The sequence below is a fragment of the Agelaius tricolor genome, unplaced genomic scaffold (assembly GCF_023055355.1).
Source record: "Agelaius tricolor isolate 1412-34295 unplaced genomic scaffold, bAgeTri1.0.p SCAF_23, whole genome shotgun sequence".
In the NCBI taxonomy this organism is placed as follows: domain Eukaryota; kingdom Metazoa; phylum Chordata; class Aves; order Passeriformes; family Icteridae; genus Agelaius; species Agelaius tricolor.
The window spans coordinates 5,913,007-5,934,897 of record NW_027269283.1 but is presented as its reverse complement, the minus strand read 5'-3'; the positions used below and the strand labels follow the sequence as shown (position 1 = coordinate 5,934,897).

The following is a 21,891-nucleotide window of genomic DNA, read 5'->3' as shown; positions in this document are numbered from 1 at the left end:
AGATGCAGAATCAAGTTTCCCAGACAACACATTAGCACAAATCAGAGCTGTATCTGCTCGCTCCCAGGCAAACCTGTTCAAGCTCTGTTATCTGTCTCCTTTCTCTCTATATCTTCTCTGCCATTTCCATTACAGATGGTACATTCCCGACTTAAAACCCTTCTAAAGTGCCTCCATGCACTTTTAAAGCAGTTACTCAGCTCATAATTCAATAGCCATGACGTGGAAGCATACCCAGAGATTCTGTGAGATGAAAAATTTATTTGCTTGGAGGGTTTTGTGGATTGGGGTTTTTTTTAAGCAGATTCCTATTACTTATCTTCTAGGTCCATTAAAATATAATTTCACATAGATCCATTTGGAAACAAATGTGTCATTGACAACAACTAATAATTCAAACGCTCCCAGAGCAACCAGCAAACCCATAAAAAGAATAAGGAAAAGGTGCTCTTCTAAATGACATCATCCAAGGAAAAAATTTCAGTAAATGCATACTCCTTACTCAATGTCCTTGATGTCACAAGGGGCCCTGCCCTTCCTATGTCCTTCCACTCACTCCTTGGTAATACCATCCTAAACCATCTTTGCCAGATTAATGTCATAAACACAAATACAGCAATTAGGGACATAAATCCCAAAATTTACATCTAAATTTCAACAAGATTTGCCATGGATGTTCCTAATTTGGAATGGGAATCTCAAACCTCACTCTCATTTCTAAACATTAAAAAGGACCAAAGCCCCTGGCAAGCCTGAGGTGTAATGAGAGGCTGAGGGAGCAGGGGGTCTATCAGATGCAAAGTCATGTGCCATAGGAAGGGATTGCATCCCAAAACAAAACCTAAACCAAAACTCCATCATGAAACCATCTCCATTTCCTCTGAGTACACAATCCTCAAAATCAGAATTTACACTCTTGCTTCCATCTCAATTATTTTACCCTTTTTGGTATTTATGCATTGCTGGGGGAGGCTCTGTACCACGGAGCAGAATCATAGCAGAATCATTATGATAAATCAGGGAAGTGCCCCGTGTGTGATCATTAACGCTGCCAGAGCCTGGCAATAGGCAGTAATTGAATTCGGGCAAACGCTATTAAGCAGGCATTAAGGCTTTGCCTCTCCTTATTGATGTTATGCAAAAACCTCGCTAAGAACATTGCTGTTCCAAACCAGCACTTATTAAAGCCAAGAAACCAAGGCCTGAGTGGAACACCTGGGTCCTGCTCATTCCACAAGAGATGCACAGTCATGAACAACTGATTTAAGGCAGGCATTACTTTCTGTTCATTGATTTTCATCTAGGGTTTGCATTTGTGTTTTACAAAGGACTCTTACCAACTAGCAAGAATTAAGCTCATAGGTTGCTGCACCGAGCCTGGTGCATTTCGCTCAGCAAACACACAGATTATGTCCAAACACATTTATTTAACCAATTCCACAGCTTCACAGACATCTGCACAAGTTCTGCCTTTCTGGTAGAAAAGAGAAAGTTAATCATTTGATAAACAAAATGTGGGGTTTTTTACTTAGCCGTGCTAAGGTGAATCTGGCAAGAAGTTAGAATTCATTTGAAAATGCACAAGAAAAGCATTTTTCAATTGCTATGTTAGCTAAGCTTAATTCTGTTCCTGATGAATGCAGGGCATTCACAGTAATTTATTCAGCAGGCATTTTCATTTAAATCTAACACTGATAGCACCACACAAAAACCAATGAATACAAAAGGATTTAAAAAAAGCTACTGTTTATAAAATATGATAAAGTAAACAGAAGCTGGTAATTGGGAACGGGAGGATTATCTTTCCCTTTCTCTTGTCCTCCTGTACTGGTTCTGTCTGTTAGCTGACAGACACTCCCTGGGGCCCAGCCTTTGGTACAGACTTTCCCCTGACACACCTGACACAGGTCCTGGTCTGGGGTAAGGCCAAGCCTGACCTCAGTGTGGGCAGCAGGAGCAGCATCAGCCACATGTCACATGAGGAACAGGGAAACAATGTCCTAAATCAAAGCACAATAATCTGCCAGCGCCCCTGGGCTCCCTCCAAGCACTGATTGCACATTAATATCAGGGTTAAGTACACCACAAAATCAGAACACACATTTCTCAGAATCCTGATTGCTTCAGCCTTTGCCAAACATAAGGAAGGTTTAGAGAGGTCTCAGTAGTTTCATATTACTCAGGAAATACTCAGGAGTTTCATATTACTAAGGTATCTGTTTTGTAAGTAACGTCATTACGGTGAAGCTCAGAAATTTTTTGTTAATAAAATCTGAAATAAATCTTCATAAATGATGCAGCTTCTATGCCCACATCCCAGGCTGCTCCAAAGAGCCACTCAGAAAGCAGCACAGCAGCTGTCAGTTTGGGATCATAATCTCCAGAGGAATCTTCAATGACTTCCTAATTTTGTTTCCAATGTTTGTGATAAACCAGGCTACGATCAATCTCACTTTCCCCATGCTTTTTCTTCCTGAGGCATGACACACAGCACTTCTAAATGGTGCAGGATCTGAGTGCTAAAATCTGGAAGAACTGGTACCCCAGGAAAATCAGAAATCTCAGAGACCCGAGCTCCAAAATCACACAATTTGAGGCAAATGCAATGACAGGTGCACACTGTACCCACATGAATACAGATTATTAATTTCATAGGGAATTAACCCCTGTGCCCTCCAGCCTCCCTTGTGAGGCTCTAAACCACCCAAGGAACACATCAGGGAAGAGCAGGACAGGGATCTTTCTTGACACCCCCTGGTTTGGTGGTCAAAGACAATACACTGGGAAGTAAACTAGAGCTTCACTTGCCACCCTTGTGAGAGCACCAAGGCAGCTCTGGCAGCATGGGGCTGCACTCCCAGGAGCAGAGCCAAGGGATGAGGCAGACAGCTGAGCCAATGTCAGCTCCTTGTTTTAACTGCCAGCAGCAGAGGAACTACTGGGGTAATAATGCTGTGAGTCGCCAACACCCAGCTCAGCTGAGCTGCCCCTACCATCAGATGCATCCATTACATTGCAAATTGACAGCAAATTATCCATACCAGCAGCAGAAATGATGATACACAGAGATCCATCCCTGTACAACCCTGACAGACCCCGGGGAGATCACCCAGTGTGCTGAAGGCAGATCTCGCCCCAGCAGTTACTGCTTCCTCTGCTACTTGATCTTACCGACAATCGGTGCTTTGCAATGATCACTCACACCGATGAAATCTGCCGTTAATGAGAATTCAAATAACCTCCCTTATTCCTTCCCAAGACAACTGAAAGAAGACTCTGAATAGCCCCGGAGTTGGCATTGTCCTCTTAATTACCCTCTGTAATCAGAGACCAAACACGGAGGATCTGGGCAAACAGCAGCAATATTTAATCATCACTTTAGACCATCTGCAACTGTTTTGCAGCAACACGTAAAGTTTATGGATTCCTGAGCTTTGGATAAACGGCCAGGTGCTGTTTAATTGTATTTTTTGTTGCAAGAGGTTTCTTTTCTAGTTCTGGCAGACACTTGGTGCTGAATTGGTGGCACGGTGCCTGCAGTCTTCCACGCCAAGTTTGGCTCTGAGGGAGAACATCTTCTTGCCGAAGCAAGGGCACAGATTACACATTTAGAGGAGAAAATTCAAAACAGTGTAAGAGGAAAGCCATTATTTTGGGCTGTGCTGAGGGAGGTTAAGAAGACCAACTCATTTGCAGCAAGAGATTAAAATCAGAGAGCTGAGGCATCACACCACCTCCCTGCCAGCCGGTACCATCCCTGCAATGAGGACAGCCAAGGAGACCTTGAGCCAGTCCACAGCCCAGCCCAGAGCAAGGAAGCTCCCAAATCCAGGGCTGGAGCAGGCCAGGAGCTGCTGGGGGAGCTGCCAAACCACCCTCCCCTGGCCATCTTCTTCAAGCCACCCTCCCCGAAGGCAGAGCCTGACCCACAGAATGGGAGGCAGTGAAATCTGCTGCTTCCAACTATTTTCCCCCACCTCCCAGCAGGAAATGCCCTCACAGAAGGCAATCTCATTTTCTCAGAACCAGAGCTATTTGCCTGCTTGCTGCTCCTCCACTTTTTTCACCTGTACCCACCATTGTACCCAGTTCTGGAGGTCTGAACTCAGCACCACTGACTTCCAATGCTCACTAAAGCATCACCCCAGCCGGTGACACAAGAACCACCTGCATTCAGCTGAGAGCCCAGGAGAGCACAGAGCCAGGACAAATCCTTCAGGAACTATTTCAGCAGTTGGCTGAAAGCTGCAGAATGCTTTTCCCCACAGCTAAGAACAATTTTAGCAGCAAGAAATGGAATTAAAATTTAGATACCCTGCAGCTAAGCAGCACTTCTTTACCTTGACAGAACAGAGCCCCCCACTGTCACAGGCAATCACCCCCTGCCCGTGCTGAAAGCTCATCCAAGGGAAAGCTGCACAAAATCCAAGCAAGCCAAGCAAAGTGGATGGACACTTCCCTCCAGAGTGAAGGGAATCCTGGGGAGTTCACATCCTGAGAGCAAGAGAAAAACCACCTAACAAAACCTCAAACTGGAACTTGCTTAAAAAATTACAAAGTTCATTTGAGTTTACCTCTCTGTGTCTTAACCTGCATACCAGACATGTAAGGGATGACATTGCTAAGCCCTAGATGGGGTGGAGAAGGCCAAAGAATCATAGGAATGTAAGAAATGAGAATTCTAATTTGATGTTGAGAAATCACATTTGAAAAAGATAGAGAAATACAGAAATAGAGGCAGAGTGGATCTCAGAGCAGCAGGGCTGTGCTGTTGGACGCAGCAGGATGTGAAGGGATGTTTGAGACAGAGCAATCCACAGAAGGAAACATCCTGGAGATTATCAAGGAAGAATCCAGTGGAGTTCTCAAAGACAGACTGCCCCAGAAACTTCAATACCATTGGGAAAACGGCTGAGAAACTTCTCAAACCCAACAGCAACTTCCCCTTTTCCCCCGAGCATCTCCAAACACCACATTCCCAAAGCACAAGCATGGAGTGATCAGCAAGACACTCCCTTCACCTCTGTGCTCCACGGACTCAGGCACACCAGGAGGGCACCGAGTTCCACCAGGAATTCTGTGCTCTCAGCTCGGAGCAGACCTGGCCACACCTACACGGCTGAAAATGCCTCGGGGTGTTTTCCTCACCCATGGAAACCCCACGGCTGCAGCCGGGCTGAGAAGTCAAACAAAGCCCGGCTATATCCCAGACAAAGTGTCAAAATGTTACTGCAGGTCATGCCCTCATTCCCTGTTTCACAGGAACACCTGAAATCTGCTCCCGGACAATAAAGCACTCAACACCTGCACACAACGAGCCATCAGTGACCGCAGGGCAAGGGAAGAAAATGCTGTGAGTAAAGGAAAACTTTTATAAGGAAAACTTTTAAAAACATATTTTGATAAAAATGAAATTAAATGGGTTTTGTCATAAAACAGGGAGAAAAAGACACGCTAGAACAGCCACGGAAGGAGCTCAGGCTCCGCTCCAGCTCAGGCGGGCACAATCTGCCCATCTGTGGCCGAACGGACACCGGCAAAGCCGCCGAGCCCCCGGTAATCGGCTCCTACCGGTCACCGCCGCTCCGAAGAAGGGGAGAGACCCCCAAAACTTAGCGGCAATTTAACCAGTCCCCGTGGAGTGCGGCCGGTGAGGCCCCGCACGGCGGCCGCCCCAGGCCCGCGGCCGCACCGGAGCTGGAGCAGCACCGCTGCCACCGCAGCGGGGCCACGGACGAGGTCACCTCCGCACAGGGGGCCGCGACACCCGCAGCACGGCCCAACCTCCCCAGCTCACCTGGTAGCTGAGCAGCTCCCCCACGTCCATCGCACCCACCGGGCCCCGCCACCGGGAACCTGTCGCAAACCACCGGGGGCGTGCGACACCTGCCGTAAGGCAGGCAGCGCAGGCCGGGTGGCGGGGCGCCACACTGCCGGAAAGCGAGGCGGGCTGGACCGTGCCGGAAAGGGAGAGGCGGGAGGCGCCACACCGCCGTAAAGCAGCGCGGGGCTGTCGCGAACGGGTGCGAGGCCGCAGGGGCCACCCCCGCCCCTCACGGTCCCGAGGCTGGGCTCGGGGACCTCCCGCCTGTCCCCCGGTGCCCCATGGCACAGGGCAGGGAGAGAATGAGACCCCGATGTACCCCGGAGACAGGAGGGCCCGCCCTGCCCCGAGCAGCCGGTGCCACGGCGGGCCCGTCCCCGCTGTGCCCCGGGGGCAGCGACACCCGGCAGAGTCCCCGAGCGCTGCCCCCGGGCCAGCGGGAATCAGCGTTTTACGGGCCACGTTTTCCATAACCTTGCAAAGGCGCTGCCAGCGGTTATTGACAACACATTTCTATTTATACCCGGCGTCATTAACCGCTGTCACCTTGAAAGCACGCCAATAACCGGGCCCTGAGCGCGGCAGCAGCGGCGTGACGGCCCCTCTGCTTGCTGAGGTCGTGACAAATCGCTCTGTAATTCCACAAGATGCAGAAACCCAGACAGATTGAGGCATTTCTCAATTTAACAAATAAGAATAATTAGGAGAGAGTCAACTCAGCCAAAATCGTACTGAATTTATTTCAACTGTGCTTTAAAAAACAGTTTTGAGCTAAAATAATTTTTCATCATGATCACAACTATTATGCAGTTATCTCAGCAGGAGTCTGGTTTGAGAAATCTCAGAAAATTAAAAAAATATATAATGTTTTTGAAGGAGTCCCTTGCATCCCCCATTGTTTCAAGAAAATACAGGAGATCGGTCATGGTGAAATTAACTCAACAAATCTGCATGTTAAAGATGAGATAAATAGAAGATAATTATTAGCTCGTCTGGCTTTGGGGTATTGAGTGTTCAGATAATTCCCCAGCTGTGAAACCTCCACATTTGGAGACACTGGAGGGGTACTGGCACATACTGGGAATGGGATTCAGCTACTGGGAAGCCTGACTCCCACCCAGGGATAAGCACAACAAGTAGGGATAAGAACTGACCACCCACAGACACACAGTATATGATGAGCTGCTCCTGCCCCGAGGCTTCCCCTCCACCTCATTCCCAGTGAGTGGAACAGCTCTGGGAGGAGCTGGGGGAAGGCAAAAACCACCAGTGACAAGAAAAGCCCCAACCTGAGCACAGCGAGCGAGGACGGCACCTTTGCCTCGAGCTTCTTGTTAAAAAAAGGGATAGAAAATGTTCAATTCACCTCCCTGACAGGACTCAAAGGCCAGGGGCAACACTCAAAAAAAAAATAAAAGCAGGAATTTGAAGAACCCAGGCACCACATTGCTGCCTGGGAAGCCAAATTCTCATCCAGTCCTACAGGGCACGATGCAATAACAGAATTTTATCCAATAAGGTGAGTTGGAGCACAGGGACAAAATACTGAATTAAAAAGCAAAATCAAAGTATTTAAAAAAGCTCTCAAGGAAATAAATGAAGGACAGAGATGAGCACCTTCCCCAGGTGGTGGGTGCTGCATGGCGCTGGCACCAGCCTCTCCCAGGTGGAACATGCAGCTGCATAAGGGGCTGAAGGCTCTGGATGGGCTGGAGCAAACCTTGGGACTTGGCTTGGTCAGGAGAACAAGGACTCCTGGCTTCCTCTTCCCAGGCACCCCCCTTCCACAGGGGATGGGGTACCACCCTCAGGACTGACCATGACCCCAGGCCTGTCCTGACACTTTTCCCTGGATAGGCACAGCCAGCAGCAGCTGCCGATGGGGCTTATGCAATGGTCTCAGCATGGAAACACCAGATCCTCATCCCAGCAAAGCAGAGCTGCAGGGGATGCTCAGAACCATGGATGGGAGCAGAGGTGGGAGGAGGAGAGGAGGAGAATCCTGGTTTAATTTTATTCCGAGTTCAGGTTTCAACCCAGATGCCTCGAGATCTAATTCTGAATAAATAATTGTACTGAGTAACCCAGGTCCCCCAGTGATTAACTAAACACACTGAGGCTCGCTGAAATTGAATTAGTGGTGTGCACTCAGCCGTTATTACCCTCCCCACGTCATGAATATTAATGAGGGGTTATTAAGAAATGTAAATGATGCCTCAGGGGGTTGGGAGCACCGGGGGTGCAGGGCCGTGTGGGCTGATATGACAAACCATTAGGAAAACAGCCTGATTGAAGCCACTTTTTAATTATGTCAGATCTCGCTCTTTGGCGGGTGCAGCCGCGTTTCCGGATGCTTTCGTCTTTATTAAAATGAGAAAAAGGGAACAAGTCAGAGCTGGAATGGGAAATGAGCCTTTGCATGGGGGAAGATTCAGCCACCCAACAGCCTGGCATGTGGGGGTAACTGGGTCCTGCACCCCACAGGGTCCCCCCCCGGCTCAGCTCTGGCCAGGATGCCCCCATGCTGACAGAGGGGGACATTGGCACCCCCACAGCACCTGCACCCCATCCCTGGACCCCCACAGTCCCCAGCTCCCCACCACAGCCCTGCTGCCTGCAGCCCCTTGCCTCGGTTCAGCCTGGCTGGGCAGTGGAGCGACTGCCACAGGCTCATGCATTTTAACAGGCTCTCACAGGGCTCCCCGCACCGGAATGGGAGCTGACAGGGCCAGCTGAGTTAATCAGAGTGGATAATGGAGGGAAAGAGAGAAATCTCAGCCCAAATTGCTGCAGAAATCATGAGCCAGGACTCAAAACCATCGAATTAAGCTGGGATGATGCTTAAAGGGGAAGGCAGCAGTTCTCCCAGCCTGCTGTCCCACTGAAGCAGGGAAGGAGGATGGCCACAGAGCCCCTGTCCTCCCACAGAGGGTAGGGGCCACCAAACATTGAGGACCCCCCAGAGATGTGCCACTGGCACTGGGACAGACATTGTGGTCCATCCAGCTCTGCTCCACCAGGGGGTCACACACTAAACAAAGCAGGCCAGGGGCTGTTCTTTGGAGGGCACCATCAGATCAGATGCTTTGTTGTAGTGACGAGCATGGTGCAAGCCTGGACCTGCTCTACCATCCCAACACTCACTCCCCTCCATGTGCTCACCCTCTGAGAGTACCAAACCCAGGTGCCTGGACAGGGCTGAGCCACCAGCAAGGGGACAATGGGCATGAGATGGAATCACAGCCCATCCCTGCGAGCCGCTGGCATCGCGGCAGTGTCACGGCAGACAGATGGAGCAGTCTGGGACAGGCACGCACACAGGATCGTTGGGATTCAGGTCTCTCCGCCCTGATAGCTTCATAACACCAGGCTGCTGCTTAATTGCACCCGTAAGTGTTGGAATTACTGAAGGGTAAAATGCAAATGGTGTAACCTTTCCTGAGCTCACCCGGCACTGCTGTGCCAGCTCTGTGCCGAAGGGAGCTGCCTGAATCCCTTCCCACTTCTTAATTGCTCCAGAGCTGCTGGGAGATGCCCTCCCCAGGCCCCAGGAGGGAGAGGACAGGCCCCTTATCAGGGTTGTGTGCTGATTCCCCGGAGGTGCTGGGGAAGCCCTGGGAGCTGCCACCTCCCCAGTCTGACCGTGACACCCATTCCAGCCCCACAGCACCGTGACCAGCTGAGCTGGGGCTGTGAAGGTGTAAGCACGGAGCAAAACATAGCCTGTGCCCTCCCTCTCCAGTGCCACCTTCCCACCCCGAAAGCCTGGCACAGCTCCTGGCCAGGATCCCTGCATGCTTGGTCCTGGGGTCCCGTGGTGCTGGATGCCAGGGCACAGCACTGGCTGAGCCCATAGCACAGCAGGAGCTGGAGGGCTCCAGTGCCAGCACGGGAACCCAGCTGTGGTCTCATGGTTAATGAGATTTTCATGAACCTGCGAATCATTTGGTGGGAGGGGTGGGGACAGGCCCGGGTAATTAAAGGTTGCTGACCTGTGAAATCAGACTGTGAGAAGCCAGGCACTGAGCTGAGGGTAGATGGGGCTGGAGGGGGAGGGAAGAGGAAGGTGCAAGGGGAGAGGGTGCCTGTGGTCAGACTGTCCCTGCTCCCCACCTGTGGCAATGCCACTCACTATCCTGGTACAGTTGGAGGCTGGGTGGTGAAGCAGCACCTTATTTATGGCTCTGCTTCCCTGAGATAAACTCCACAAAGTGTGACAATCAAAATTAAAGATTTCTCCAGAAAGGCAGCCTAGGGGAAATCACTGCTGCGGCCAGTGGAGATTTCCCAACGGTGACTTTTAAATTAAAGGAGAAAAAAATTTCTTTAATTTGGCAGCATGCATGGGATGCAGCTCACTGGGCACGTTATTATCCAGCTCAGCAAATGCTCCCAGAATTCACTCGTGCTCCAAATTACCAATCTATCTGTGAGGCTGCACATCCCCACCTGTGCCAGCATCAACCTGCACTGGGGGGCTTCATCCCAGCGGGGACTGGGTGTGCCCTGACGCCCCAGAGCTAAGTCCTGGCAACCGCCCCCTCCCCACACAACCCAGTGTTTCTGGCTGAGCTGGAGCAGCTGCTGCATGTCCCCAGTGCAGGAGCTGCCCAAGGCCATGGGGAATGGTGGTGCAGAGGGTGCAGGCAGCTGTGGCCCTGCCTGCCCTGGCACAGCTCTTCCCCTCCCTCTCCCCCGCCCCTTCAGGATGAAGCAATGAAATTATTTTTCTACTTGAGTAGTTTTCAATTTAGATTAAGAAAAATCTGCGCTCCGTTAGCGACGCCGCAGTAAATCACGCACGGGCGGCGCGGCGCGGCCGCAGCCCCATCGCTTATCGCCTGCAAACCTTTTTTCACGTTGACAGGCTCTGAGTGTGACATTGAGCAGGGCAGCAGCAGCCTGGCAGGGACACTGCAAAGGGTGGGGGATCCCCACCTGGCACTCTATCTGGGATAGCAACCAGAGCAGGCAGGCACCCTGGGAAGGATCAGGCTCGCCACCATCCCATCCAATCCCTGCCAACGCGGCATGGCTTGACAGCACACTGGGGGCACACTAAGTGCCTGCTGCCAGCATCACTCAGTACTTCAGCAGCTCACCAAGCCCTTGCTCTTGCCCATCACCCAACACAGCTGTGACAGCGCCATCGCTGCCTGCCCTGCAGCCACACCACGAGCAGGTCCCATCCTCACGCTCATCTCAGCACTGCCACCATCATCATGCCAGCACCATCAAAAGGAGCGTTTGACAGAAAACAAACCTTTTTTTTCCCCTCTGGTTCTTGCAGCTCGTTTATCGCTGGCGCGGGGCAGGCGGAGCTGTCAGCGCCTGAACCTCACTCATCCGTTTAACCTTGGGGGAAGAAACACATTTGTGCCGGATAACGTGCATCAGATGGTGGCACCAGGAGCGCCTGTAGCTGCTGCGCCTGATGGATGGGCTACAGGGGCCTCGCCTGACCTGTGCTTGTATGTTATCTGCATTGCTGCGGGAGGCTTTTCATCACGCCGACAGCTCCGGCAGCACCAGCCTGGCAGGAGCAGCTCACCTCACCAGGAATGGCTGAGGGCACTGCAGCCACAGGCACCCGGCCCCATGGCTGTACTGGCATCATGGCACTGTGGCAGCGAGCCACCATGCCAGAGGACACGTGTCAGGCTGTGCCCTGCCAGATGCCTGGCTGCAGTGGGGCTGCAGGGACAGGGAGAGTTGGTGCCTGCCCTGCCAAGGGGACAAAGGACACCCTCACTGCTGGCAGTGCCAACCAGGCCAGCTGAAAGGAGAGGCCAAGCTGCTGCACTTGTTCTTTGGGTGACATTTTGCCAACAAGCGGTCCTGTGACAGTGACAGAGAGGTCATGGTGCTGGGCAGCCTGGAGCCCCGGTGACGGATGAGCGCTGCCAAGTGCCGACACAAAAGCCATTTGGTGTAGGGAAATGATAGATGCTAACACTAATTTTAAGCACAGGCAGCCGAATTCCTCCAGACAGTCTCGGCACTCAGGATTTAGGGCACAGCTGCTGGGTTCAGATAAGGTGTGAAATCAGCCCAGCGTGCAGGGTGTTACTTGGTAATGAATGGCCAGTGATGGATGGGGGTGGCTCAGTGCTATAACCTCCACATTTGGAGCCTTTCAAATCTCTTGCCATCAATCCTGGTTGCTGCCAGGCACCAGGAGGAGGAGCCAGGAACTGGCAATGGGCACACACCATGCCAGATGAGCACCACAGTTTGGAATCTCCCTGCACCACTGGCAGGAATACCAGAGGGGTCTGGGAACAGATCCTGCCCAAGCTGGAGCAGTTACAGCTGGTTTCACCAGCAGCATGACCACACACACCACCTCTCCTTGCTCTCACCATGGAGCATCACTAGCTGCTTCCATGTGCTGGCAGCAGCCTGGTAAGGAAGGGGATGGTGAGTGATCCTGGCCTCCATCCCTGCTCACCCAGCACTGCCATGGTGAGCAGCCTCAGACCCACGTGGACAGCGCAGGGACAGCTCCAGCCCAAAATATTTATGGTGAAAGTGATGCTGGAAATGGCAAGTGCTGTGCTTGTCTGTAGCGTTTAATCTTTCCTCTGACCTTATAAAAAAATCTATTTGTGTTGAGATTTTAAATTCACTTCCTAAATCATCCACTACAGGCTTCAGGCTTCACACAGTATTAATTCCTCCTCAAGCAAATGAGTTTGGTATTTGTTCTTTTCCGGTACTGCCAAAGCCAGAGTGCTGGAAGGATGAATGCCATGCTCCCCTCAGACATAATGCCTGTGCCCCAGCCAGCACTCTGTGCCCCTTGCACCCCAGTGAGCAATGTCACCCTGTGTGCACACTCACCCCCACACACAGCACCTTTGAAGTAATCCCATCTCCTCCAGCTCACAGGAGAGCTCTGAGCAGGATCGTTACTTCTGTCACCTCCCAGAAGGAAGAGTCAGAGGTGGGGGTGAAGGCCAGGGTCTGCACAGAGCAGCAGACCCCAGGCACCCTCCTGCCTCACAGGTCAGGGACTGCCTTGTGCCAGGGGACATATGGCACTGCTGCATCTGGGACAGATCTTCCAGAGGAGCACACACACAGCCATCAGTCCAGAGCCACTGTCTGCCAGGATGAGACATGGGCGGTCCTGGTATTGAGCAAATCACTGGGAATGCAAACCAGGTGCACCTGGGGAAATACATCAAAGAATTACTGCTGCTGAGGGTTACAGGGTGTTCCCTGCTCACACACTGCACCTGGGCCCCTCTTCTCCCAGGATCTAAGGGGAGGGGTTAATGATAAACCATGAGGTTTATCAGTCCCTGTGCAATGGGCATGAGCAGGGTGAGTGGACAACCTGCTCCTGATTTATTGTCCTGGGAACATTTTATATAGGCAATGTATTTAAAGGAACTAATTAGAATTGTATTAATATTTATGGACCATATGGAGAAGCTGATAACTGCTATTGGAGGGTATTAGCTGTTATCTTACACTGGGCAGGACTGTGATGTTTGGAGGCAACTTTAATTGTGGTAAGAGTAGCCAAGGTCTCACCAGCAGCCAGTGACAGCAGCCCACCTGTCACTGCAGGGGCAAACTATGCTGGAATTAATAACTCTGCTCACATGGTTCCCCTGAGCAGCAGAGCATCCCTCCAGGCATCCCTCCACAGGGATGGCAGCCCCTGCTCTCCCAACCCCTGAAGCAGCAGCACAGTCTCCATGCTGGACACGATGCTCCCAGCCCTGTCTCTGCCAGTGCTCCCATCCATCCAGCCTGGAGCAGGGGGCCGGGAGGGGCCCCAGGGACAGGCAGCCCCAGCAGTCCCTGGCTCATCCATAACCAGCTCCCTGCCCGCGCCCGACCTCTCGCTATAGCAAAGTTCACATCAATTTTCCTTCCCCTCATTTGTCTGTAAACCATGAAGAAAAATCACTGCCGTCCGCCCGCATCAGGCGCTGCTGTGATGTATGGCTGTAATAAAATCCCCATTTTGGGAGGCCGCCTTCCCGCGCCGCCAGCCGGGCACCACGCGCGGCCGTGCCACCAGCCGGGTGCCACGCGTGGCACAGAGCCGTGAGCAGCCAGCACCAGCCCAGCCTAGACCCTTGCATCTTGTCTTGGCTTCACTGCATTATGGATAGGGCCTATTAGAGCTGCTGTTGAGCAGCAGTCCCTGTGAGTGTTCAGGCAGCCAGTGCTGTTTAACCCCCAGATTGTGAGGGACAGCCCAAGGCAGGGCTGAGTGGGGCTGCAGTGGGCAGAACCCTGCCTGTGCTGGGCACCCTGCTCACCCTGAGCCTGCCTGATGTCCCTCAGCCCCCCAGCTCTAGGAACAGTGTCACATACAGGAACTTTCATGTCAGCACCCAGCAGCAGCCATGGTGCCAGCTCGGGGCCAAGCAGTCCAAGAGCCCGTGGGCAGGGACACCTTCCACTGGACCAGGTTGCTGCAACTCCTATCCAGCTTGGGCCTTGAACACTTCCAGGGATGAGATGGCCACAGCTTCTCTGGACAGCCTGTTCCAGCTCATCACTGCCCTCACTGGGAAAAATTCCTTCCTAATCTCTAATCTAACCCTGTCCTCTGTCAGTGGGAAGTCATTCCACCTTGTTCTGTCACTCCATGCCCTTGTCCAAAGTCCCTCTCCAGCTCCCTTGGGGCCTTTTTAGGCACTGGAAGGTGCCATAACTCCTAGGCTCCATAACGGAGCCTTCTCTTCTCCAGGCTGAACATTCCCAGCTCTCCCAGCCTGGCTCCAGAGCAGAGGTGCCCCAGCCCTCGGAGCATCTCCGTGGCCTTCTCCGGGCCCGCTCCATCAGCTCCACATTCTTCTCATGCTGGGTCGCCCCCGGGGATGGGGACGGGGACGGGGGGCGCTGCCGGAGCCCGGCAGAGCCCGGTCCGCTCCCGGTCCATTCCGGCGGAGCAACAGCCTCCTCTGCCGGCCACCGCGAGGGATCGGCGCCGGGACCAGGACGGAACCGGCCCCCGAGCCGCCACACACGGCGGGACGGGACGGGGGGAGCCGCCGGAGGCACCGGCACCGGCACCGGCTGGGAGGAGCTGCGGGAGGGAAGGGGGTGCAGGTGGAGAGGGGGGTGCCCAGGCCAGGGGGTCCGTGCCCCACAGCCCGGTGGCAGAGGGCACGCCAGGCTCACACTGCCATGTGCCTCCATCGCTGATGCCGCTCCACGCTGTGACACACAGGGCACAGAGCAGCCGGGCAGGAAGAGTGCAAGGCCCCCCCCCCAGCACCAGCCAAAGGGCCAGGGCTGCTCGGAAGAGGCAGGTGACCCCCACATCGCCACCACTGCACTGTGGCACATGCCACACTGGGGCAAAGGTGTCACGCAAAGGGACCCCATGCATGTGACCAGGCTGTTCTCAAAGCCCCTTGTTCCTGCTCATGTTTCCTTTTGATTTAGACACAGAGTTCTGCCAGCAACAAATGCATTTGGCTGCTCGGAGCAGGGATGACGCACACAGGAATTTCCAAGGGGGAAAGTATGATCGTTGAGCTGTAAAAGCCTGGGTGAGGTCACAGAGGTCACATTGGCTTCAGCACAGATTCCTGCATCCTGGCAGGCTGGCCTTGTCACAACTTCCCAGACAGGGCGTGTCCCTGGTGTCCCCCCACACACTGGGACCCCAGCTGGGGCCATTCTCCAGCTCCAGCACAGGACAAGTCTCTTCCACCAGCCCCTCAAAAGGCCTGGTTCTGTCCCTCTCCACCCAGTGCAGCCCTGGCTGTCCCCTGCGCTTTGCTGCAGCCCTTCCAGACCCCTGTCCTGTCCCCCAGGTCAGATTGCCTCTGCCCAACTTGCTGGCAGCACCTTCAGGTGCCCTTTGCCATTCATTGAGGCACAGAGATCTGTGCCTGCATGGCCGCAGCTCAACAATGAGAGAAGCCACCGAACAGCCCCCTGGCAGGGCTGCAGTCCCTTGACCATGCCCCTGTCTGCATGGAACGGGATGCAGGAAGCAGAGGTCCTGCTCAGCAGGGCTCAGACACAGCAGTGGCAGCACAGCAGGGTCCCAAGAGCAGGGAGCACACCTCACCTTTGGCATGGTCACCCTTCACATGCTCAGCTGGGCTCCCTGTGACCCCCCACACCTTTGACCTTGGGCATCCCAGGGTCACCTCTCACCAGTGTGGGAGCATGGGGAGGTGAGAGGCAGTGCTGACCCCGCCGCAGCACCCATCTGCTGGGACATGTCTGCAGCCAGTGACATGTCGGCACTGAGCCACCAGCCTGTCCCCACGGAGGAATGGTGCTCAGCAACGGGTGCACCCAGCCTTGTGTCTCATGGAGGCTTCCCACGCTCTGCTCCCCCTGAGGCCATGCTTGCCTGCAAGGACCCAGCCCGTTGTCCCCTGAGGCTCCACCAGCGGACGTGGCATGATGCAGGCACCAGGCCAGGACTGGGACAGGCAGGTGCTGGGTCTATGGGATGGGCACAGCCCAGCAGCCCACAGCCCTGTGTCACCCCAGTAACACACTGCCAGGACAGCAGCCCCCAGGGGAACATCTTCCTGAGCAGCCCCCTCTGGGTTCCTATCCCACAAATTCATCTAATCATTTGTCACAGCTGGGTAGTTCTGGGCTCCCCATGGCTGTAGGGTGACCCCAGCCCATGGCCTCATCTCCCTTTCCCCATGAGAGTGCTGAGGGTCCTTTCCCCTGCTGCAGCCAGGTTGCCAGGGCTGGACAAGGCCAGGTAAATAATTTCTCAGGCCGTCATTGCCTCGGGCACAACTGTGACACGCAGCAGCAGTGAGTGTTTTGGCACACGAAGGTTATGTGCATGGCCCCTCCCCAGCTCCACACAGATATAAACCCCGTCAACCTGCGCTCCTCATCCATACCTTTGGCATTCACCAACATGAAGACCACCATTGTTCTGCTCCTGGGCATCCTGGCCCTGTGTGCCCAGCTGCATGCAGCCCCTACGTCTGATGAGGAGAAAGGTGAGTGCTGGGGGGCTTGGGGTGGGTGCCTTGTGCTAGCCCCTGGAGCACTGCTGGGCTGATTGGGGCAAGGGTCCCACATGGAAAGAGCAGGTAGGAGCCATTCCAGAGCACAGAGCCAGGCATATGCCAGGCTCCAGAGCATCCATGCACCACTGAAGCTGTGGCCGTGCCAGCAGGGCCACCGAGCTCTGCACCACAGGGACAGCATGGGCAAGGGGGGCTCGGCTGTGGCAGGATGGGGCAGTGTGGCAGGAGCCCTCAGCAGGTGCACAGCTGGACCTGAGGGGCCATGCACCAGTCCATGCCCATGGTGAGAGGACCCTGTGCTGCTGACTGAGGGGCACTGGTGTCTCCAGAGATGGGGTGTCCCTCTGTATCCCTGTCCTTGCTATCCCTGCTCTGTGCCAGCAGCAGGAGGCTGGCTCACTGCTCAGGGGCACCTCAGTGTGCTCCTTTTAATCATTGACCACTCAGCAGTCAGGTGATGTGACTCCAGCACTTCCCTGCTGCCATGGAGGAGCCACGGTCACCCACAAGGCTTGGGTGCAGCCACTGTGACCAGGCTCAGTGCTGGTGGGCACAGCTCCCGAGGGATGCAGCAGAACCAAGCCTTTGGGGCCTGGTTTGGGGCTGCTGATCCCAGGTGCTCAGCCAGGATCCTCCCTGGCCACGGGGACAGCTGGCAGACCCCTGTGCTCCCCACAGCCATCCTCAGCCTCTGCTAAAGAAGCACCTGGCAGAGGCAGGGTGGGGACACCAATATCCTGGATGCCATACACTGGGGACAGGAGCCAAAGCATTCCTGTCTCCCAGAAGGCGATGCCAACTGCGTGGGCTGGAGCTGCTGGCCCTGCTGCCAGCTTGCTTGGTCCCTCTCCAGGTGCTCCAGCTGGCTGGGGGCAGCTTCAGCTGGATTGTCCCGTCAGCAACCAGCTGGGCACCTTGGAGCTAGGGCACAAGTGCGGGCAAAACCACTGGTGCCCACACTGCTCCCACCAGCTCTTGGTTTCCCCTGTGGTTTTCCCCTCATCTCCTTCCATGAGCCTTCCATTTCTGGGCTCCCATCTGCTGTCATCCAGCTGCTCTTGTTGCTGGCATCCTCCCTCAGAGCCTCCCAGTGCTGGCTGCTCACTGCCAGCACCAAGGTCACCCCATGCTGGGGTCACCTCAGCTTGGGCAGAGTTGTCACAGGGTCAGACCAGGGCAATGATGCTTAAAGAGAGCACCAGCACAGGGCCACAGCAAGTCACAGTGGGACACCAGTGACCCTAGGTGGGTGTGGGACTGGCAGCAGTGCTGCTGCTCTAGAGAAGCTGCTGCTGGGTCCAGGTGGGCTCTGTCCCTGTGCAGCACAGGTGGAGATGGTGCAGGTCCCTCCTCTCCATCCTGGTGGGCAGTGTGCTCACCTCCAAGCTGTTACCACCCCCATCCCCCCCTGGCCGACACAGCACTGTGCTCTGGCCCTGCTGCAGGGGCCACTGGGCTGCAAGATGGTTGCTTTCATTCCTGGCATCCCGATGCTGGCCCTGGGTCTGCTGTGGGAGCATCCCAGCCAGCCTGAGCGTGGCCAGGTCCCTGCAGCTCCCCATCCGGGAGGGCACAGGGAAAACGGCTGCCTTGATGATCTCCCTGCCACCCCGGGCCTCTGCCCATGTGTCACTCCCACTGCCGTCAGCGGTGACATGAGGTGCGGCAGTGGGGCAGGCGGCTGAGCGCCGGCTTCTGTTCCTGCATAAACACCCGGCAGGGAGGGGACCACAGGCAAAGGCAAACAGTTACTGATTTACTGCCACGCCGCTGTGCCACATTGTTGACTGTGGGGTTAAATTACCTGGAGACAGACCCCGGCAGAGCAGACGCCAACTCATGACTCAGGCAGGGATCATGTCCTGGCCCCATGCACCCTTGGCCCATGCAAGTTTACAAGATACCTGGAGCTGGGGCTGCCTCCACCAGCAGCAAGAGCACATCACCAGGAACAGGGCAGGTTTCATCCTCCTGCAGGAGGATGGGTGCTGGCAGAGTGGCAAATGCTGATGTGAGCAGGGTAGCCATACCAGGTGGGCGAGCTGGGCCCATTCAAACCATTCCCAGCTTGATATTGCCAGGGGCAGTTAAGTGTCCTGAGCCACATGAGCCACATCCTGAGATGTGGCATTGGGAAGGGTATCCCAGACAGGCTGAAGGGCTGAAGGTCATACAGCCCCAGCACCACCATGCCCTGGAGCACTGGGAGTGCATGTCAGTGACATTCCCTGACAGCCCCTTGCACAAATGGTGGTCGGATGGTCCATCTGCATCCCCAGTGCTGTGGGAGGCTGTGAGGATGGCAGGGTCCATGGGACAGGGCTGGAGCTGGGCAGGAGCTCCTGTAGCTGTGGGAACAGCCATGTGCAGGGCAGCCCCAGGGCAGGCACCTGCCCAAGGTACAGGGAGCCTGGAGCACCCTTCACTTGAGGAGCAAGAGCTGGAGGAGAACAGTGACTGGAACAGGCGCAGCAGCTGGGTGAGCAGCAGCAGAGCTGAGCCATAACTCTGTGTGCACTGCTGGCTCCTCCCGGCCTCGGGCCATCAGCGACCCAGGCCAGGGGCTCCATTCAAGCTCATGCCCGTGGCCGGGGCGGTGCAGGGTGAGCTGAGCAGGGACGGGTCATGCCCCGCTCCTGGCGAGCGGTACCACTTCATCCCCGGGGCCGATCCCTGAGGGCAGGGCCATGGCGACCCAGCGGCCCGGCGGGCTCGGCGCGGGGCTGCCTGCCTGGGGTCCGGCGTGCGGGGGCCGTGGCCAGGGGTGCTTGGCTGCTGTTCCTGCCGGGCGAGTTCTCAGCATGGCCGCCCAGTCTCCTCGAGGCTCCCCCTCCCTGGTCGGCAGCCAGCAGCAGCAGATACCTGATACTCGGGTTGTGCAAGCGCGAAGGGGGAGCCTGGCCCTGCCCGGCCCTTGGGAGCCACCCGGAAGGCCGAGCCCGCCGGCCCCACCTGTGGAGGAGCTTAAAGGCCGGCCGGGCGGCCACAGCGCAGCCGGTTCCTGCACCATGCCCGCGGCCCGCAGCGTCCTCATCTTGGCGGGGCTCCTGGCTCTGTGGGCAGAGCTGTCGGCAGCATCCGCCCAGAATGACACCAGTGAGTATGAGCGCATGGCCCAGCACGGCTCGTCACGGCACGCCCGGCGAGCGGCCAGCATCCATCCCTCCCTCGCAGCCCCAGGGCAGCCGGCGTGGGGGCCGCGGCGAGCACCGGCCCGTGCCCGGCGCGGTTGGGCTCGGCAGCATCCCTGGACCCAGCCCTGGGGCCGGGGCAGCATCTCCCGGAAAGGGACGCAGCCCTCGCCCTGCCCGGCGCCGGCCGCCCCCGCCTGCCCACGGCCCCACCTTTGCCTTGCAGCCAAAGCCGGCGTGTGCCCCAGCCCGGCGACGGATGCGGTGAACTGCACGGTGGGGTGCCAGTCCGATGGCGACTGCGAGAGCACCCTCAAGTGCTGCCCGGCAGCCTGCGGCAAGGCCTGCCAGAAGCCTGACGGTAACACTGCCTCCTGCTCCTGGCCGTGCTGCCCAGGGTCGCTGCCGCTGCCACGAGCCAGCAGCCCGTCCCAGCCAGCAGCACGGGTGCTCCAGGGCGCAGCGGTGGCCACAGGCCTGGGTGCCCGATGTGTGTTCAGCTGCAGGATTGGGGGCTGCATGGAAGCCCAGCAGACTCGGGGTGTGCTCCTGCTGGGCCACGCTCACACCTTCCTCCTCTCAGCGATGCAGGGGCTGAGTGGACAGCCCTAAATGATGCTGGGGCTTGGGTGGAGGGTGGGGTCTGAGCCATTCCCCATTGCAGCCCTTGTTGCCTGCTCAGCCTTGTGGGCAGCTGCCAGCCCAGGATGTGGGGGCACCGTTCTTTGCTCACCACAACAGTCCTGGACAGCGACCCAAGGAGATGGGTGCAGGAGCTGGAATCCACAGGTGCAGACAGATGGATGTGACCTGGAGGCTCCAGTGCCTCCATGGCTGCCTGCAGGACAGTGCTGGCTTGGCTGCACCACAGTGAAGGGCAGCAGCATGGTGCAGAGCCAGAGCTCAGTGCCAGTGGCAGGCAGTGGCATAGTGGGGCAGGGGCCCCACACTGCTTGGGCAAAGGCTGTTTGGGGGGCCCGTCATCCTGGCTGAGGCCTAGGCTGCGCCCCCATGCTATGAACAAACAGCCTGGGCCATCCATGGCAGTTGTAGAGGACAGCAGGGCCAAGGCCTCCATCATGTCTGCATGCTGCAGCTGTGCATCCTGTGCCAGCCCTGTGTCCCTGAGAGGGAACACTGGGCACAGGGACCGTTGGGGACCACTATGCTGTGTGGCCTCCCTGACCTGTCCCCATCAGGTCCAGCTGGCGAGGAGTGCCAACAAGCAGATCTGTGGGATGGGGGAAATGCTGGCTACCGTGGTGGTCCCTCCTCCATGGCAGATAGGGGCCAGCACCATGCCCACAGCTTTGGGAGCTGCAGGGTAGGTCCTGCCCCTCATGCCAGGGCCAGCAGGTCTCAGCCATGTTCTTTTGCCTTTCAGAGAAGCCTGGCACCTGCCCACCCGTCAACCCGGGCATCCCCATGCTGGGCATCTGCTCCAACCAGTGCAAGACCGATGCCAACTGCTCTGGGATCCAGAAGTGTTGCAGGAATGGCTGTGGCAAGGTCTCCTGTGTGACACCCATCCAGTGAGGTCAGTTGGGTGCATTCCAGCCCCAGGGATCCCACAGCACCTCAGCACGGTGCCTACGCACCCATCCTGCTCACAGCCTCTGCTCCTTTGCAGGTGCAGCCACCTCCTGCCAGCCCAGCCACAGGGAAGCTGCTGCCTGATGCCCATCCCTCATGCCCTGGCCGTGGCCCTGCACCACCCCCCCAGCTTGGAGCCTTCAGCCTCAATTTTCTCCCTGGGGTTCTCTGCTCAGGGCAAGACCCCTGCACTCTCACCAATAAAGCAGCTTCTCCCTTACACGCTGTGGTTGCCTCTCCATCCCACACTGTGGCCACCTCTTTGTTCCATGCTGTGGCCACCTCTCCATCCCACACCATGGCTACCTCTTTGTTCCATGCTGTGGCCACCTCTCCATCACAAGCCATGACT

At 55.9% G+C, this 21,891-nt stretch overlaps 2 protein-coding genes across 2 annotated transcripts in view; one reads left to right on the top strand and one right to left on the bottom strand.

Moving 5' to 3' along the window:
* The window catches only part of CTNNBL1 (catenin beta like 1), a 47,348-nt gene extending 41,400 nt beyond the window's left edge, over nucleotides 1–5,948 (bottom strand). The window contains exon 1 of the mRNA XM_071446678.1: nucleotides 5,798–5,948. Within this exon, the coding sequence (XP_071302779.1) occupies nucleotides 5,798–5,827 (30 nt within the window). The 5' untranslated portion in view covers nucleotides 5,828–5,948. The remainder of the gene's footprint in view (nucleotides 1–5,797) is intronic.
* A 13,716-nt stretch (nucleotides 5,949–19,664) lies between these two features.
* WFDC2 (WAP four-disulfide core domain 2) lies at nucleotides 19,665–21,725 on the top strand. The gene is made up of 4 exons (XM_071446692.1): nucleotides 19,665–19,911; nucleotides 20,173–20,307; nucleotides 21,331–21,483; nucleotides 21,577–21,725. The coding sequence occupies exons 1-3, from the start codon at nucleotides 19,824–19,826 to the stop codon at nucleotides 21,480–21,482; spliced, it is 375 nt and encodes a 124-aa protein (XP_071302793.1). The 5' UTR covers nucleotides 19,665–19,823; the 3' UTR covers nucleotide 21,483; nucleotides 21,577–21,725.
* Nucleotides 21,726–21,891: the final 166 nt, after the last annotated feature.